This window comes from Phoxinus phoxinus (assembly GCF_949152265.1).
Source record: "Phoxinus phoxinus genome assembly, chromosome: 15".
Taxonomy (NCBI): Eukaryota; Metazoa; Chordata; class Actinopteri; order Cypriniformes; family Leuciscidae; genus Phoxinus; species Phoxinus phoxinus.
The window spans coordinates 6,944,044-6,964,335 of record NC_136890.1 but is presented as its reverse complement, the minus strand read 5'-3'; the positions used below and the strand labels follow the sequence as shown (position 1 = coordinate 6,964,335).

The window sequence follows — 20,292 nt, the reverse complement described above, 5'->3', positions numbered from 1 at the left end:
GATAACATGTGGATGGTTTGGTTGAATGATAAGTAATTTATTATTTTGGCAGCAAAAAGAATGGCACGTTGTTGGTCATGCCAGGGTGATGACCTACACAATATTCCTTTAATAGCCTCAAAGTGCTGTGTCATCTTTCTTGATATCGCATCCAGTTTGGACTGTGTTGTTTTTTGTTTGCATTGTGTGTAGAGCCACCTGGTGACTAAATAGCAAACTACATCCCAGTGTGCATCAAATACATTCATACATGGGTCATTCCAGTCAGACTGAATACTTATCACGAGACAGGCTAGTGTCTGTGAATATTAAACCTCAAAGATACTGTTATTTAAATATGAAGCATGTATGTTCTGGTTGTCTCTGTGTGAATGAGTGGCGAGGTTTCGTCTACTACACATACTCGAACACTTAATGCTTGTGGTGTTTTCAGCATCTGCCATCTCACTGTATGAGGACATGAACGCATTAACTTCATCCCCAAAGCTGCTCTTGAGTCACTTCACCAACATTTCACCATTTCATTTGATAAAACTATCATCAGATAAACAGAAACTCAAAGGTCTTCACTACAACCCACCAAAATAAAAGTTTAAGAAACTCTGTAAATTATTACAGTATTACTATTGTACAGTAAAATGTACTTATACATTTTATAATACAGTTATTAAAGGGTTAGTTCACCCAAAAATGAAAATAATGTCATTAATGACTCACCCTCATGTCGTTCTAAGCCCGTAAGACCTCCGTTCATCTTCGGAACACAGTTTAAGATATTTTAGATTTAGTCCGAGAGCTTTCTGTCCCTCCATTGAAACTGTATATACGGTATACTGTCCATGTCCATAAAGGTAATAAAAAAATCATCAAAGTAGTCCATGTGACATCAGTGGGTTAGTTAGAAGTTTTTGAAGCATCGAAAATACTTTTTGGTCCAAAAATAACACAAAATAAGACTTTATTCAGCATTGTATTCTCTCCCGGGTCTGTTGTGAATCTGCGTTCAGGACTCCGCAGTGACGCTGCTGACGGAAGACGCTGATGACGTGTTATCTGGTGCGCCCGAGCTTCGTTTACAGTCTGAGGGAGACGCACGCTATATTCAAGCTATTCTACATTGTTTGCGTGGATATCATTTTTTTAATGGTGCGTAAATGTGCATGTCGCGGATGAGACACTTTTACAGCGTGCGTTTCCCTCAGACTGTAAACGAAGCTCGGGCGCACCAGAAATACACGTCATCAGCGTCTTATGCCATCAGCGTAACTGTGAAGGATTGACAACAGACCCGGGAGAGAATACAATGCTGAATAAAGTCTTATTTTGTGTTATTTTTGGACCAAAAAGTATTTTCGATGCTTCAAAAACTTCTAACTAACCCACTGATGTCACATGGACTACTGTGATGATGTTTTTATTACCTTTATGGACATGGACAGTATACCGTATATACAGTTTCAATGGAGGGACAGAAAGCTCTCGGACTAATTCTAAAATATCTTAAACTGTGTTCCGAAGATGAACGGAGGTCTTACGGGCTTAGAACGACATGAGGGTGAGTCATTAATGACATTATTTTCATTTTTGGGTGAACTAACCCTTTAACCCTTAGGTTGTGTTCAAAACCCAATAACACTTTTGATGTTCCCGGTCAAAAATGACCGCCCTACTAAAAATAGCTTATAAATCACTATGCTATATTATCACCCACTATTGGATTCAATCTTTTTTTCAACTCATTTTCTTTCAATTAGGACTGGTTTTATATTTCTATTTGCATCTGATTAATCGTAGGCCGCATTTATCTGAGAGTATGCATGGTCAAAAATAGTCACAATGGCCGGCCATTGAAAGTGAATGGGAGAGACTGAAAATAAGAGAAACATTTCGTTTTCAGGAGCATGTTCATTATGTTCATGTAAACGTATGTGCAAGTGTTCTTGCAAACATCGAGCCCTTGGACCTTGGAAGTGTAACAAGGTAACAAAACCCCCCCTAAAAAAGTACAAAAATGGTCAAAAAACATTTAAGAAGTTATACCCTTTGTGAACAAAGTCACTAAGTTTCAGTCCAATGCGATAACATTAGCATTAACTAGTATTTTTGGGAAAAATAAAATCTTCTCCGGGTCAAAATGACCTGAGGGTTAAAAAATATTATATTTTAAGGAATATCACAATTTTGTCCATGCTTTGACATTAAACTTCTGTGCACTTTGTTTTACATAAATGAATGGAATTTTTCTAATTTCTTTTGATTATATATCTTAAAAGATTAAATGAACAGTTAAAGTTTTATGCAGTAATTTGATAACCACTTTTTTTGATAATACATTTGTATTTAGATCATAAAACGTTAAAATGTAAAATGAGGGGACTAAATGAGGGAACAAATGAAAAACACCTGTGACGATTAAATTAATGTCCATGACAACAAATGAGAAGCGGGAAACTGAAGCAAAGGAACACAGGAACTACCGAATACAAAACTAAAAGTCCATGAAAACGAAACGCAACTGAATATCTGTGACATTACACCCCCTCCCGGAAGGTGCGACCTCGCAGCGTGAAGAGGAGGACGAGGAATTGGTGAAGAGATGGCAGGATGACAAGACCCCAGCGGCGATGATGGTAGATGCCATGCTGGTAGCTCAGCAGGGATGACAGCCCACAGCGGAGTCGTCGGAGCCCAGGTGTTGCTGTGGCTTACCACATCCTGCAACGAAGGCGTGGCCTCAGGATCCTAGGGCACAGACAGGGAGCCGATGGTACAGAGAGAGACATCGCTGGCACTGGAGACCTAGGTGAAGCCGTGGTGACGTACGTCTGAGGCGGAGCCAGAGGACTGAGGCAGAGCCGGTGTGACAGAGGATGCAAGGCCGAGGGTCTCTGGTGGAGCCGAAGGTGGGAGGAGCCAAGGCGAAGCCGACAGGTCGACGGGCTGAGGTGGAGCGAAGGGATCAGAGGCCGGAGGCAAAGCCACAGGATCCTCTTGGGCGATGCTGGTGGTTGCAAAACCTGAGGCTTAAACTTGATGGGATCAATAACAGTAACTTCTTCCTAAAAAGTCAACGAAATAGTCTCAGTGGTGTCTTGAAACAGCGATGTTTCAGAACAAACAGATAATACAGAGTGGGATATGGTGGGAGGCAGTACCTCTGTACCCATGTCAATCAGCTAGTCCTCAATGTCCTTTTCCACGTGCATTCCCTCAGCTGCTGATGTTGTGGGCTCTCACCCCTGGTCTGACTCACTGTAGGGCTCCTCTTCCGAGACTATTTTAAACTAAAAACAAACACAACTGAATATCTGTGACGTATATATAAATATAATAATATATATACAGATACATAAATTATATAAACACATTTTTACGTTCGATTGACATCACTAGCACTAGTTCTGACACATTTTGAACACAACATCATGTGAAATCAAGCTTTCGTAGAGCATGCTGTGGGTCTCATTCACTTCTACTCTCTGGTTTCTCACTGCCACCTTCTACCCATCCTCTTCATACTTCTCTTGCACTGTTTTCTCTGTCCCACCTGAACCTTGTGGATGTCCTTTTGTTTGGAACTCTCTCTTTATACTCTCAATATTTTATTACTGTTGTCACTCATCCTTCTGTTCTCTGTCATTCTTTATTCTTCATGCTTGCCCTATGTCCTCCAGAGTCCCTGGTTGGACAGGATTATCTTTTGGATGGGCCGCTTCTCTCCCTCCCCTCCACTGGGGGTCTAATACTGGCTTCATCTCCCTCATCTCTTCCTGCACCATCTATGGACCAGTTTACCACTACTGCTTTGAGCAGTGGACAGTCCCACCAGGGTAAGAACTGTATGCACACTTACCAGTTGCATGTCGTATATGTAACGAGCCATGGATTGTAAAGTTTGATTTTTGTTTTAGTTTTTTACATTTTTACAAATAGCACATTTTTTAGGAAAAAATTCTTTTAAAATAAAAAATAAAAAGCCCCTTTAGTTTATTTGGCTTTAACGAATAGCAACAAAAAAACAAAAATAGGGGCGAATAAAATAAATAACAAAAGCCGATTTGGCTTATTTGGCTTAACCCCTCATCTGGGGATAATACTAATAGCTATGCAAGTTCGATTTCACACATTGCTGCAATCCAAATAGTGTCCCAACCCAAATTTATGCATTTCTGTCTCTTTCGGAGTCATTCCTGTTGCTCAAAACAAATAGAACATGGCACTAGCCAGCAACATCAAGGTCAAAGGTTCGATTCAATGGGTTCAGTTCTCAGGGAATGCATGAAATGGTCAAATGTAAATGCATAAAGCCTTTGAATCAAAATCATCTGCCAAATGCATAAATGCAAAAGCATTGAGGTACTTTTAATATGGTCAGTTTTCTCTGTCAGTTCAACTACTGTCATAAACTTAACTTTTTGTCTCCACTCCTGAAATATGAAGCAGCACAACTGTTTTCAACATTGATGATAATAAAAATAGTTCCTTGAGCAGCGAATCAGCATATTAGAATTATTTCTAAAGAATCATGAGACACTGAAGAATGGAAAAGTTTTGCCAACACATGAATACATTTATTTTTATTTTTTTTCGAATAGAAATCTGTTATTTAATTGTAATAATATTTCACTATATTACTGTTTTTACTGTATTTTTGAAGATAAATAAATGCAGCGTTGGTGAGAGACTTCTTTCAAAAACATAAAAAAAAACTTACTGACACATACAACATAAAGCATTGCCGATGAGAAGCAAGTATGTGACGACACAATCACAGCCAATCAGGACATATTTAATGTTTCAATGTGTAGTCAGTGGAGTGTGATTTTGGACCAATGAGATCCGCAATGGGTGGAGCTTCCCAATAGAAACCAATTTGAATAAGCCTGTGATAAAAAGTTTGTTTTTGCTGAGCAAATAAATAAAATTGGCCTAAACTGCCAGATAAAATGGTGAAAATTTGTGCTCAGAATAGGCCTTGACAAATGAAAGGTAGGGTTGGCAGTTTTCGGAGAGGCTAGCAATAGCGAGCTAGCTTTGAAAGCACAAGATCCCATCCTCCCTTCAGAGCATCTCCAAAGCCACACCTCCTTCAAAACACATGAACACTTGAGACGGTGTTAAACTATCTCATGTCTCGCATAACATTACAATAATAATGAACATAAACAACCTAAAGAGCGCTGACCTGTACCACCTGACTGCTGCAGATTAATTTCAGCGTTGATAGTGTTGCCAGTGAAACGCTTAAGTTTGAGTTTCGAACCGCTCCGAGTATAACGTCACGGGTTTCCATCTCTTCCATATTACTATGGTGTGTACACAGCTTAAGCTTGTTGTTTTAGTTGAGTAGGAACTGTAAAAGGCGGCTGCTGTTTCGCATGAAACGCACTAATGATGTGTGATGTCTGCGCGAACAGGTGCGCGGAGGTATGGAAATGCATACGTTGACAGGCAGGTCAGAGATTGTATCATTGCATTTGGAACGAGGCCAATGATTGGACAAACATTTTTTGGTCCTATGCCTTACACAGACGATTTACATATAAATACATTTAGACCACTCAACTTAGTGATTAGGGCTTTCGCGGTGAAGGAATTTCCCTTGCGGTAATTTTGAGTGGCTCAATATGTGGTATTATCACCATTTGTGTATTTATTTATTTGGATTTATTTAAAATTATTTGTTGCTATTTAAATAAGTATTACGATGTAGTCAGCATGCACAAAAACTAGGACATTTTTCAGTAATCGAAACTAAACAGCGTCTCTGCGCATTGAAAGGCTGTCACTCAGCGCGCAGGTACATTGTTACGGCAACGGACTGTCTTTGAGTGAGTCATTAAACCGCTCATTCGACAAACACATTCAAAAACGCTGATTTATTAAAAGATAGATGTAATGAAACAAGGTGTTTATTATTTAACTTTGACCTCCACTTTTCAAGGCTCAGCTGACCAGCAATGCGTCGCATGGGTAACGCTGAAGCTGATGGCATTAATTCAATGCGTGACTCGCTGATATTTTTTTCCCGTGGCTTCCTCGCGCTGAGGAATGCTGACCAGCGCTGGCGCTGATGCCATTCATGGTAAATACCTTAAACGTTAAAAGGGTGATACAGCTAATATTTCGCTTTCCTTGGACTCGGCAACCTTTTCACGAATATATATGACTTGACCTCAAAGACAGACGCAGGTAATCGCACGCGCTCAGTCGATCTCTCATTCACTGTCTGTTTAGGCTTAAGTGCAAATCCACAAAGCCTCTCTACAAATCACCATGATAAACAGTCTTGTTATCATTATTAACTTATTTAACATTCAATACACATGCACAGAAAACAAGAAGGGTATAGCATTATGAAAAAAGAAAACGTGAATATCGCGGTTGCTGCGGTTACTTGCATTCCTCTGCGGTTGGCTTGTCAGTAGCGCAGTACTACAATATTGCAGTTATCGCGACAGCCCTATTAGTGATTACTATCAGGAGGTGAAGAGACTTTCAACCAGCATAACAAAAAAAATTCTGGAACAAATTGCTTACCCTGCCTTTAAGCACTTAAAGCTTTATTTTTCTGGAAGTCTCTTTGTTTATTATGGACCATTTCTTGCATTAACTACCTCTTCTTGCTTGTCTATAATTCCCCCTCTCTAACACTCTTCCTAATCTTTCTTTTGTTGTTTCCTCTCCATCGGTCTGCTGTGGCACTAACCTCTTCCTGCAGCCTCTCCCCTCTCAAGCTTCCAGTCCTCTGAGACTGGGGACCAAAGCTCCGATAACCAGTTTGACCCAATTCCAGTGCTTATCTCCAAAAGCTCCAGCCAAGGTAAGGGAGTCTGGATATCAGCAAAAGTTTTTTGGAAGAGAGCACATGCTTTATTTACTGCGTCCTAATTCACACCGAGGTGTAGGCATATGTTAGAAAACGTTTTGAGTGATCAAAGTGAAAGTGGTAGTGTAGAGTTAGATTGTTCTGAGTTCTGGTGTTTTTGATGTTGTTGAACAAAGTAGAAGCTGATTGACCTGACTTTGAGTAATCAAAAGAATAAGAAATACTCCTTTGACTCATGCTTAAATTTCTCAATCGTGAACTGTCCTCGCCCTGTCGCATTTTTAAACTGGTGAATTATACAAAAACATGTCACTGTCATATTTCAATAAAAAATCAGAAGGCATTGGGACATTTATTTTCCCAAATTCTCAATACCTTTATATCTTAATGTAATTCCTTTATGAGATTTTACCCATTATTATCAGTGGTTATTCTCACTAAAAATAAATAAATAAACCTTAAATTCTGTAATACAGATTTTTTTAGACAGTTATTTTAACATGTATTATAAATAAATAATCATAATTATTGTGTATACACTACCATTCAAAACTTTGGGGTCAATACTTTTTTTTAAGAAATGGTAATATTATTTTTAATACTTCAGTATACTTTTATTCATTAAATAGTTCAAAAGTGACAGGAAAGACATTTATAATGTTCTATTTCAAATAAATGCTGTTGGTTTAACTTTTTTATTCATTAAAGAATCCTGAGAAAATATGTATCATAGGTTTTCACAAAAATATTAGGCAGCACAACTGTTTTCAAGATTGATAAGAAATGTTTCTTGAGCAGCAGATCAGCATATTGGAATGATTTCTGAAGGATCATGTGACACTGAAGACTGGAGCAATGATGCTGAAAACTCAGCTTTGATCACGGGGTTAAAATTACATTTGAAAATAAAAAAGCTTTTTTATTTATTTATTGTAAAATTTCAAATAAAACATAAAAAATTAAGAATTTCTAAAACATAAAAAAAAAAAATCAATCTTATTGACCCCAATATATATTCCTAAAATTGGCTTAATTTTCTTAATGCAAAAAATAACTTATATTACTTTTCTTTTAGTTTTGTGTTGAAATTGGACATGGCTTTTATGATATTCAAGTATGTGGTTGTCATGTCCAATATAAATAATATATTAAGTCTAAAATGTAAATCATTACCATAAAGTAGCATTACAGCAAAACATACTGTAATTCTCAAGACTTTAAACTTTGGTTTCTCTTTATTTTGATGGTCCCCTTTAGACATTCTGCTGACTATAAGCAACGTTGCAACTACATACATGTCAACTAACTCTCATTAGAGAGTTAGTAGAGTATTAGTACATTGTTAGGTTCGGGTTAGAATTAGTGGACATGCACTTGCAATGTTACTTATATTCAGTAGAATGTCTGTTGAGCATCAAAATAAAGTGTTAGCAGATATTAAGCAGACGGTCTACTAATACTCTACTGAGAGTTAGTTGACATGCAGGTGCAACGTTACTTATAGTTAGTAGAATGTCAGAAAGGGGACCATAAACATAAAGCATCTAGGCTTTTTGGGGTTTTGTTTTACTTTCTAGCCATCCTCTTTATAATATTTCACTTCGATTCCGATCTGTTATCTTTTAGCGTTTTATGCTTTCTCTTTCCTGCTATTCATCTGGTTTTTGCTTTTTCTCTTTCCTCCTTTCTTTTCTCACCACTCATTCTTCACTCACCCTCCGTCAACGTCTTATCTTCTTTTCATCCTCATTCTTTCTCACACTTCTCATCCCTCACCCCCCCCCCCCCCTCTCTCTCTCTCTCTCTCTCTCTCTCTCTCTCCCTCCCTCTCTCTTCACTCTTTCTCTTTTCCTCTTTCCGGCATGTTCTAGGTGGTCATTCTCGCAGCAACAGTGGCAGTTCTGAGACCAGTCTGCCCTCGCTGGCACGCTCTCTTCTGCTGGTGGACCAACTCATCGACTTATAGAGGAAACAGAAAGAGAGGCAGATGAATAGAGAGAGAGGGAGAGGGCAGCGTGCAATTCTTAAAAAATATAGCGAGAGTTTAGAAACCTCAACCTTAAGAAATCCCATAAACCTTGTGCACATTTTCCTTTCACATTCTTTTCACATTTGCTCTTATCTCTCTTCTGCTGATCCATAAACATTCTCATGACTCTATCATTGATTTTATGCTTCTTTTCTTTAACAAACCAAAAGTCAAAATTGTATCATTATGTTTACTTTTTTTTTTAATACTATTTGGATATGGTTCTTTAAAGACATCATGAAATTTCCTTGTGACATAATTTGAATTAATTCCTTGGGATTTGATTGGCTTGTTAAACGTTAGCTTGCCAACTTCCTAGCAACCACCCAGGAAACCCTAAAACTTAGTAACTTGACAAATGGACTCACAATGACAGTCAAACACAAACACTTTGACAGTCTGGAAACCATCGACAACACCCTAGTACCTAGTATTGTGAATGAGGATGTTCGTCTGATCAAGCACCTCTAGATTTTCGTTGCTGTCGGGCGGAAACCTCTTATTCATCTTTTTCCCAAAAAAACGGCACTTTTTTAAAAAAAAGGCAAAAAAACACTTTTTTAAATGATATATATTGTAGCGTTATATATGGTCAGACACATGCATGTGTTATGTTCAGTGACATTTACTTTTTTGCTCACCAGCCATTGTGGCTTTCCAAAGTTAATAGCCACTCAGCATGGGGAAAAAACTGCCATATAGATATTTTTAATGTTATCTCATAATATGGCAGATGATACATTAGGCTGCTGTCACTAACGCACGTATCTATTATACTGGTACACATGGGTTTTCTTCCACAACTGTTTACGTTCACTTAAAACATAACTCACTGTGTTTACATAAAGTTTACTGTAGCTATGTGGGTTTACTGTAGTCATGTGGCCAAAATCTCATGTTATAACATAAAGTGCTAAACACAAGCTATTTTATACAGTACTGGCTATGACTCGATGACAAATACTAGGCTAAGACACTCTTCTCCGATTCTCAAATGCATGAATTATTTGCCTTTATGCATATATAAAATGCTGTACTTATTCAAAGCAAACAACCATTTTTTTTTTCTCTTTATTTACCCTTGCATTGCAAATAAGCAGAGATGGTCCAAAATGTGTGCGGATGGAGTTATGAGTTTGAGGATCCAATGTGTTAAGAGGTTTAGTCACAGGCTCTTTTTAATACTGTACATTAGATAAATATTTGCAAAACCGACAGATAGATGTAATTTAGGATAAAAATTACTAAATATGGAGATACATGGTTTCCGCCCGACTGTGACGATCCAGAGAAAAGTTTACATTTTATTAAAGAATTATAAAAACAATCATTTATCTTTAGAATAATGTGAACGGTTGAATAATGCAAAACAGCAACAGGGACATTTTGATTCCTCTGGTTATTCATGTGCTCAGCCCAATGATTCTAGGCATTGGAGCATATAATGCCTTTTCCAGTTTGATTCAGTTTTAGTATGTAACGTTTTATGCTGGTTATACAGTGGCAGACAGACAATACAAAAGAAAGAGAGCAAGTAAGGGTTTAGGGTTTAGCATCTCAAAAGGATGATGTTGCAGAAATAGACTAAACTAATGCAAGGACTAAAGCAAATTTTAAGAAATTGAGCCATTACGGGCAGAAGCATACTCTACAGAAGTATACAAACATAGACATGAATGCTTGACCACTCTATACACTCTAACAACCAGCTACAACACGCTAGCAATGCAATATTTTTGTTTAAAACCATTCAAAATCAACATACGCCTTTGCATTCACAGGTCAGCTTTGACTTGCTGCAACTTCAACTAAAACCATATTGTACCGTATTTAGCAACATGTGAATGTGTAAAGATTTAAATGTTTTTAAAGTTACTGTGTTATTAACATATTAACCTCCAAATTACATTAATTTAGTTTATAAAAAAAATCTTTGAAATGTCAAATTATGTATTCCAGCTAAACTAGTGTTATACATAGAATATTTTTAAGTTTTATTAGTAACACTTTACAATAAAGTTTCATTAGTTAACTACTTTAGTTAACATGAACTAGTTAACATGAACTACTGAACAATACTTCCACAACATTTATTAATCTTAGTTCATGTTTACTTTACCATTTACTAATACATAATTAAAATTTAAAGTTGTGTTTGTTTACATTAGTTAATGCAGTGTGAACTAACATGAACAAACAATGAACGACTATATTTTTATTATCTAACATCAACAAAGAATAACAAATACTGTAACAAATTACATGTTAATTAATACATTAACTAATGTTAATGAATTTGACCTTATTGTAAAGTTACATATAAAATAAGAATTACTAGTATGAAATCCAACTATTGATTTTGTGGAAACCATGATATATGTTTTCAGGATTCTTTGATAAATAGAAACTTCAGAGAACAGCATTTATTTAAAAGGGAAATCTTTACTGACACTTTTGATCAAGTAAATTGATCCTTACTGAATGAAAGTGTTAATTTATTTAAAAAACATTCATTCTGACCCCAACTTTTGAATGGTAGTCTAAACATGCTAACAACATGCTAGCAATGCCTAACATGTTAGAAGTCTAACATTGCAAGTGTTCAGGTGGAAACAAACTATAGTCCTCAAAAGGTGATAGTTACCTTTAAAATATCTGTGCCATTAAAACTGGAGCTTAGGTAGCTAGAACTGTGAGCATTCAAATACTTCTGCAGAGTATGTTTTGGCCCTTAGAAGTTGCATTTAAAGTTTCCCTTCCGTGTTTACATTAGATTTAGATTATCCTGCAAAGGTCTAGATAGATCAACATCACAGATGCTGTAAATGAACGCTCGTCTTATTTATAACAGAGGCGTTTCCCTTTGCGGTTATTATAATCTGTCAGAGTATTAATCATCTTGGATTTCATTCCTCTGTGATGTTCTTTGATCCCATCGTTTATTTATTCTGTCATTCTGTCTCATCTCCTTCATTTTTGTCTCTCTTGTTCATTCATACTCCATGCTTCTTTTTCTTTGCTTTTTGCTATATCTGACACTTCTTATGCCCTGTACTACCCCTATAGTGTAACTTTAATATTTAGAGTTTCGATCCAGTTATGCATTGTCCCCTTTAAAGACACATAAAGGATAAATGAAAAGGAAACATGCATAAGGGTAAATTAGGCCTTGATGGTATAGGATGAATGTAAAAACTGTATTATTCTCAAGATAAATATTATAAGATAAAGATTATTTATCTGTATATTAGAGCACAAAGTTGTAAAATGAGCTTTTCTGTCAGCTGGATTCTCTTTTGTCACATTTTGCCTGTTTCGGATAAACTTGAACATAGCGACTATCAGAGTTCTGTGGTTCTGAAGAAACTCAGTGTTCAGCAACATTTCATCCATCAAGCTGATAAATGTAAATATAAGCTGTTCCAAAACCTCATGAGCTGTGCCTGTGGGCAGCTTTTTATTTTTATCCATTACCTTCTCAAATAACCTCTATTTTGAATCTTAATCTCTTAAATTTCAATGAGACAGATGTGTTTATTTTCTAAGTTAACTGAGTAAATGTGTTTGGACTGAGCCTATGACGGTCTGCTCCTCCTGAGGTTTCGTCTGCCATGTGACATTTACCAGAAATGAGAGATTCAAGTAAAACACACGTTTCATCCAGTTACATCCGGATGCTTTTAGGGTGGGTTCACACTTGGTATGTTTGGTTGGATTAAAACGAACCCTGGTGCGATTGCTCTTTTAGTGCGGTTCATTTGAATAAGTGTGAACGCTGCCATCTGAACCCTGATGACACCAAACAAGTGGGCCGAGACTGCTGAAAAGATGGTTCTCGATCCGCTTCCTAGAAGAATTCTGGTGCAGTTCGAATGAAATATGAACGCAACACGTAACATAGACATGTAAATTAACCAAAAACAGGACATGATGTCACAAGAAGCGACCCTAAAAAGGACAGAATCCCCAAGCATACCTGTTTTTTCTCGTCACAGCCACGATGTTGCCCATTACAGTTCGGTACAGGCGTCAGAACTGCAGCAGATCTTCGTTTGTTTATGTGACGGAGGGATTCCTGCCGCTGTTTTTGACTCCTTTACACATATAAGCTCTTCACGAGTTCTCAGCTGGTCAAAATACCATCATATGTAGGCTACGCACATACAACGAGAGCACATTTAGCCCAGCACATAGCATTGTTTTGGATGTTTGGTAAGTTCCGTCGCGAACTATATGCCATTAAAGCCGACCAATCAGGTAGTGAGCATATCCCTATGCCTTTAGATTCGGTATTTTTAGGTTCAGTGTTCAAATGCCAATGTGAACGCTAAGCAGACCAGGACTAAAAAAATGTGGGGGTTTTTTTGGTCCGGACCAAACGAACCAAGGGAACTAAACTACAAGTGTGAACACACCCTTAAAGAGTTCTTCACACCAATTTTAGGTTGGCTCAATGAAGAGTTCTTTAGGGAATCCTAAATTGTTCTTCCATGGCGTCACAAACCCACTTTTGGAAGCTTTATTTTTTAGAGTGATATAACGCTGATAGTAATACAAATTGAGACTTAATTACTGAAATTAAATAAACACTTATTTACCTCCAGATGCACTCAAAATTCACTAAAAAGTTGCCAACAGAAATAGCTTCTTATCCTTCAAGTTAACTTTTCAGCAAATGTCAATATCTCGGAATGGTCAAATATTGGCCTATATATCGATCTATCACTATCCTAAAGCTGACGTCACATCAGTGTGCAGGCAGCACGTATCAGACATGCCGACACCGACTCTTGGCGAATCTCCACAAAGACACATTTTACCGACACATATCAAACGTTAAACAGAGCTCAATGTAAGAAACCTTGTCTGTATGTATATGTATGATGTTTGAATTTTCATAATTAGATGTGCGGAAGCAGTAACAATACACTATTATTTCTTTTGAGATGTAAACATTATAGTGTACTTCAGTGTTTTTTGTTAAATGCCAAGAGCATTGTTTTATTTTGAGTGATTGTTTTGTCCAAAGCTTGTGCAAATGTTGCATCGGTAGAACATTGTTGTGTAAAATTCAACCTGATCTCATGAGAATATGTAACTATGTTACGAGGTGGCGGTTTCGTGTGAATTTGTACGGTGAGATTCATTTGGAAACGTGTGATTTTTAGAAAAATTAAACCTAATCATCATTGGGACGTAAGCATATCGTACAAAAGCCTACGAATGAGATGGTATGAATTCTTTCGATTTAACCGAAAGGTAAAATGGTCACAAATTACCATGAGAGTGTGTTGACAATATTATGTTTATGTGAAGGTTTAGTTTCTCGTTTCTTTTTCCTCCCTTTGCTTGTTTTAATGTGGCTGACCTATGCAATCTGACTGTAGTGCTCATATTAGATCTTAGATGTGCACCTAGCGGTGTGGCTAAGTAGTCTGACGTTGAAGTCTTTGTTGTGTTGTAGCGTGTATCACAGCCCATGTCAGGAGAAAATAATGATAACAACAAAAAAGTCTTATCTATACTGGAATGCCATCGTGTTATCCTTTTTTCCTCATGTTATCGAGCGCCCTATTCCTTCTGTTTTTATGCAACAATGGAAATTCTGAAAAGGAGGTTATTAAATAAAAGTGTCAATGGGAACAGATAGTTGTGTCTTAGTCTTTGTTAATGGAGATCAGAAACATGTTGTACTTGGTGAAATCAGGTTCTGCATTAATGGACTCCTGCATTATGGCTTGGACGAATTACATGATGGCAGTTTAGAGGAGACTGATGAAATAATGATTTATTTTGATCACGCACAAGTATCTATCCCTCGCTGGGCTTTGTTAATTAGCTTCATTCTGAGTTAATTCAATTAATGATCATACATTTTATCACTTATCTTTCACTCTTTTTTTTTTTTCCTGGCCAGATTTAATTGTTGTTTTGTCAAGTCACCTTTATTTATATAGCGCTTTTTACAATAAAGATTATGTCAAAGCAGCTTCACAGTGATAACATGAAAATAATACGACAAAGTTTGTTTCTAGAAGAAAATTGCGTCATTGTCCACCTTAAGTAAGGCAGGTCAATATTATTGTTGAATATTAAATGTCTCCAACCAAGCAAGCCAAAGCCAAGGCAACAGTGGCAAGGAACCAAAACTCCTTCAGGAGACAGAATGGAGAAAAAAAAACTTGGGAGAATCCAGGCTCAGTCGGAGGACTAGTTCTCCTCTGGCCTACAAACGAACAGTGTATGAATATGATTCGGGCAGCATTACAAATCAGATTGGATCAGAACATTTAGAGTATTTATCCATTTCCATCTGGTTGGAAGTAGAAGTGATCACGCCGTTATGGAGACGAGTTGTTGAGGATCATTGCTGATGGCTGTCGTGTTGATGAGGCCTTCACAGGGCTGATGAGGCTGGCACTTCAGGATGCGTTGGGATGGGTCCAGGCGCAGGTCCTCCATATGGAAGAGACTAGTTTACACTTCAGGACTGCGTTGTCGTCGTGTCCAGGTGCAGGTTCTTCATCAGATCTGGATAAGGCCTGGATCCGGACTGCGGTAAACCTCGAGATAAACAGAGAGACTAATATTAGCGGCCACCATCCTTATCATAATGTACCAAGTACATCAGGATTTATGGTTCCCGGGTTCCGGCTGATCTAAACTATGCAGCCTAACATTGAATTATAGAAGTCTATAATGTGTTATGTGAATGCTAGGCCAAAGAGATGAGATTTTAGTCAAGATTTGAACTGACAGATCGTGTCTGCTTCCCAGACAATGGTAGGAAGACTGTTCCAAAGTTTTGGTGCTAAATAGGAAAAGGATCTACCGCCAGCAGTCGAGTTTGATAATCTAGGTATTATCAAATGGCTGGAATTTTGAGATCGCAATAGACGTGAAGGACTATAATGCGCTAAGTACTGGGGAGCTAAACCATTTAGTGCTTTGTAAGTAATCAGCAATATTTTAAAATGTATATGATGTTTAATGGGGAGCCAATGCAGTGAATAGCAACGGTCCTAGTACTGAGCCTTGTGGTACTCCATACTGAACTTTTGATCGATAAGACATCTCTTCATTTACTGCTACTAACTGATAATGGTCAGATAAGTATGATTTAAACCATGCTTGTGCAATTCCACTAATGCCAACATAAATTTCGAGTCTATTTAAAAGAATGTTGTGGTCGATAGTGGCAAATGCAGCACTAAGATCGAGTAACACTAATAGAGAGATACAACCACGATCGGATGATAAGAGCAAATCATTTGTGACTCTAATGAGAGCTGTCAGTACTATGGTACGGTCTAAATCCTGACTGAAAATCCTCGCAGATATCATTTCTTGCTAAAAAGGTACATAGTTGTGAAGATACTGCCTTTTCTAGTATCTTTGATAGAAAAGGTAGATTCGAGATGGGCCTGTAATTGACTAATTCTGTAGGATCAAGTTGCGGTTTAATCATAGCAAGCTTAAAAGTTTTTGTTACATATCCTAATGACAAAGATGAATTAATGATATTAAGAACAGGATCTATGACCTCTGGAAGCATCTCTTTCAGTAGCTTAGTCGGTATAGGTTCTAACATACATGTTGTCGATTTAGATGATTTAACGAGTTTAGAAAATTCTTCCTCTCCTGTAGCAATGGATGAATTGAATTTTTCACCAGGGAGACTACAATGCACTCCCTGATGCGATACTGTAGTAGATGATTGCATTGTTATAATTTTCTCCCTAATATTATCAATCTTGTAAGTAAAGAAGTTCATAAAGTCATTACTGCTCTGCCACTTGGAAACGGCTTGACGCTTTATTTTTTGTTAGTTTAGCCACTGTTTCAAATAAATACCTAGGGTTTTGTTTATTTTCTTCTAACAGGGTTGAAAAATAAGCAGATCTAGCAGCTTTTAATGCCTCTGTATACAATTGTGCTCTCTTTCCATGAAATGCTAAATACCTCTAGTTTTGTTTTCTTCCAGTTGCGTTCCATTTTTCTTGCTGCTCTCTTAAGGGCCTGAGTGTGCTCGTTGTACCATGGCATTGGACTATTTTCTTTAATCTTCTTTAAGCGGAAAGGAGCAACTGTGTCTAAATTGCTGGAAAAGAGAGAGTTAAAAGTTTCTGTGTGGAAAAGAGAGAGTTAAAAGTTTTGTGTGATATATGACCACACACTCTTAACACTACATGGGTCATTCCTGTTCTGCACCTTTTGAACTGATGAATGTGCCCATGTTGCCATTTAAATGAATCCTCGGGCACTTTGTCCTTATTTCTTTATTTCTGTCCTATTAAATGTAGCCATTGCTCAGTGAGGGATTGACAATTAGCTTACATGCGCATGCCAACTTGATGCCAATTATTATTATTATTATCAATGGATACAAAAGGCTATTTTAAATTCTCTGCAAAAGGTTCTCTTTTAAAATATTTTTAAATTTACAAAAGTTTTCATTGTTTACTCACCCTCATGCCATTCAAACTTGTATGACATTCATTCTTCTGTGAAACACTAAATCTGGAAATTTGAAGAATCTTGGTAACCGAACCGTTTTGGGGACCATTGACTTCCTTTGTATGGACAAAAATAATTTTTATTTTCCATAGAAAAAAGTTAGTCATACAGATTTAGAACAACATGAGGATGAGTAAATGATGACATAATTTTTTATATTGGTCATACAAGCCCTTTAAGGCCACCTTTTAGAGTTTGTGCTGCATTTTGTACGTTCATCTTTGTCAAATCAATACAGATCTCTGCACAGGTGTTTAAGCTTTATGTTTAGTGGCATTTCTCATATATATTTCGCATCCCACCTCATCAATACATAGTTTATATATATACACATTTTACACAGATAGTAAACACTGTCAATACCTCTGCAGTGTGTTAGGATGTAAGCACTAATATTTTAACTAAATCTTAGTGTGCACTGCTGTATTAATCCTGAGTTTAATGCCAACCATTTACTTCATCCTGAAGGTAAGACTTACATCATGTCTCTGCCCTGATCTCAGTTCAGTCATTGTGTTTTTTGTAACCTACTTGTTTCCATCGCTCTCAATAATGGAATTTTGTTTATTCATTTTATAACTTCAGCACTGGTGAGTGAAGGGTTAATTCACCCCAAAACTCTGAAACTTACTTAAAATTACTCACCCTAAATATATTTTTTTATAAAATCCGAGAGTTTTCTGACTCCCTTTGTTTAGGCATTGCCACTTTCAAGGCCCAGAAATGCAGGAAAGACATCGTTGAAATAGTCCATGTGACTACAGTGGTTCAACCTTAATTTTATGAAGCGACGCAAATACTTTTTGTGCGCAAACAAAAATAACGACTTTATTCAACCATTTTTTCTCTTCCATGCAAGTCTCTGACACTGTTCACGTGAGCACCATGATGCATGCATTTGGTATTGACACAGGATCCGGCCAATACTGAGCCGGCATTCTGAAATAGAACCCAGAAGAGCTGCACTGTGTCTACAATGTCAACAGCGTCAGAGAATGACATGGAAGAGAAGAAATTGAGTACAAAGTTTTCTCGTCACTTCATAACATTAAAGGGTAATTGTCGCCAAAATTAAACCTAGGAACCTTTTGTTAATCTACCCGAGTCAAACTTTTGTATAAAAGCATAATTAGAATGGAAACGCCACTTTTAAGATTGGCCGTATTTTTATTTTACCACAAAATGCCTTTTGAAGGGGAGTCAGAGTGCTGGGGGCACTTCTATGGTAGCATCAACATTGCTTTTTTTTAAAACACTAAGATGGCTCGACACAACATGAAACTGTGCTTGAAGTATCACCAGGAGCTCTACACATGAACTTGAGTATTGACTACATTGTTTGTGTACACAAAGATACTAAAAAGAAAGGTTTTGTACGACTCACTTTATCAGTTAGTGTTTCCGGTAGCTGGAATTTTGTCAGTCAAAAGTAGTCGATCTCCGAATGCAACGTAATGAACTCCATATGAGGAAATGTCATGAACTTGTAATTCCAATGAAAAGCATGATAACTTAAACACTTAGAATTTATATGGAAACAAGCTTTAGAAGCTTTTCATCTTTACTCTCCTCATGTTATGTTGGAGATCGACTACTTTTGACTGACAAAAGTCCAGCTACCGGAAACACTAACTGATAAAGTGAGTTGTACAAAACCTTTCTTTTTAGTAAACTTTGTGTACACAAACAATGTAGTCAATGCTCAAGTTCATGTGTAGAGCCGCTGGTGATACTTCCAGCACAGTTTCATGTTGTGTCGAGCCGCATTAGTGTTTTAAAAACAGCGATTTCGATGATATCATAAAGTGCCCCTAGCACTCTCATTCAAAAGGCATTTTGAGCTAAAACGCAAATACTAAAAACTAAAAGTGGTGTTTCCATTCTAATTATGCTTTTACAAGAAAGTTTGACTTGGGTAGATTAACAAAACGAGCCTAGGTTCAATTTTGGCGACAGTTATCCGTCAATGTTGAACCACTGTAGTCACAGGACTATTTCAACGATGTCTTTACTACCTTTCTGGGCCTTGAAAGTGGTAGTTGCGTAGCTGTCAATGGAGGGTCAGAAAGCTCTCGGATGTCATCAAAAATATCTTCATTTGTGTTCCGAAGATGAACGACATGAGGGCGAGTAATTAATGACAGTAATGTTATTTTTGGGTGAACTATCCCTTCTTGTCTATTGCTAACACGCCTTTCAAAAACAAATGTGGGCTGTCAATGTGTGTATATTTCTCACACACTAAACCTGCCGGTTATCTTGACAGCCCTTTAAAAAAGTAGTAGTTCTTCCTGTTAGTTTTTTCGTTTATGAACTTATAAGTTCTGACTTGGCATTTCTTGGAAATGTGATCAAATGAAGGACTAATAGTGACAGTTTGTGGAAACAAGGTTGCTGTTTGTCAGTGGTAGCTGTTCTAGACGTTGACTGTTCTTGGTTTTTCCTGTGGTGTTGGTCAATAGTATTTCTGTGGATATACTGTAGTAGAATGTGCTTTATGTGTCCTGTATTACTCTATTGCTTAATTGTGTAGCCATCTTGTATAATGGAGTGCTACTAAATCATGCCCCCCCCCCCCCCCATTTTATTAATTTGTTCTCCAAAAAAAATAAAAAAAATAAAAATTAATCTGTTATCATTTACTCACTCATGTTTTTTCAAACCTGTATGACTTTTTGTCTTCTGTGGAACATTTTGAAAAAATGTCTCATTGCTTGTTTTTGTTCATTCAATGGAAGTCAATGGTCACCAAAACTGTTTGGTCACCAACATTCTTCAAAGTCTTTTGTGTTTCGCAGAAGAACGTGTTTGAAATGACACAGGGGTGAGTAAATAATGACACTAACCCTTAAACGCTTTTGAACACACAGATCTCTTCGTCTTGAGGGATGGTTCACCCAAAAATTCAAATTCTATC

The 20,292-nt window shown here is 37.2% G+C and overlaps 1 protein-coding gene across 12 annotated transcripts in view; it reads left to right on the top strand.

Annotated features, from left to right (window-relative positions):
- The window catches only part of aak1a (AP2 associated kinase 1a), a 67,685-nt gene that overhangs the window by 43,712 nt on the left and 3,681 nt on the right, over window positions 1-20,292 (top strand). For 3 of the 12 annotated variants that reach the window (XM_079637350.1, XM_079637348.1, XM_079637344.1), the window contains 2 exons: window positions 3,675-3,830; window positions 6,722-6,823. The exons of 3 other annotated variants lie outside the window; for them this stretch is intronic. In XM_079637350.1, coding sequence (XP_079493476.1) covers window positions 3,675-3,830; window positions 6,722-6,823 — 258 coding nt within the window. Of the gene's footprint in view, window positions 1-3,674; window positions 3,831-6,721; window positions 6,824-8,700; window positions 14,508-20,292 lie in introns of those variants that run through there. 6 more of the 12 variants (XM_079637347.1, XM_079637346.1, XM_079637355.1 and 3 more) reach the window with 3 other exon arrangements.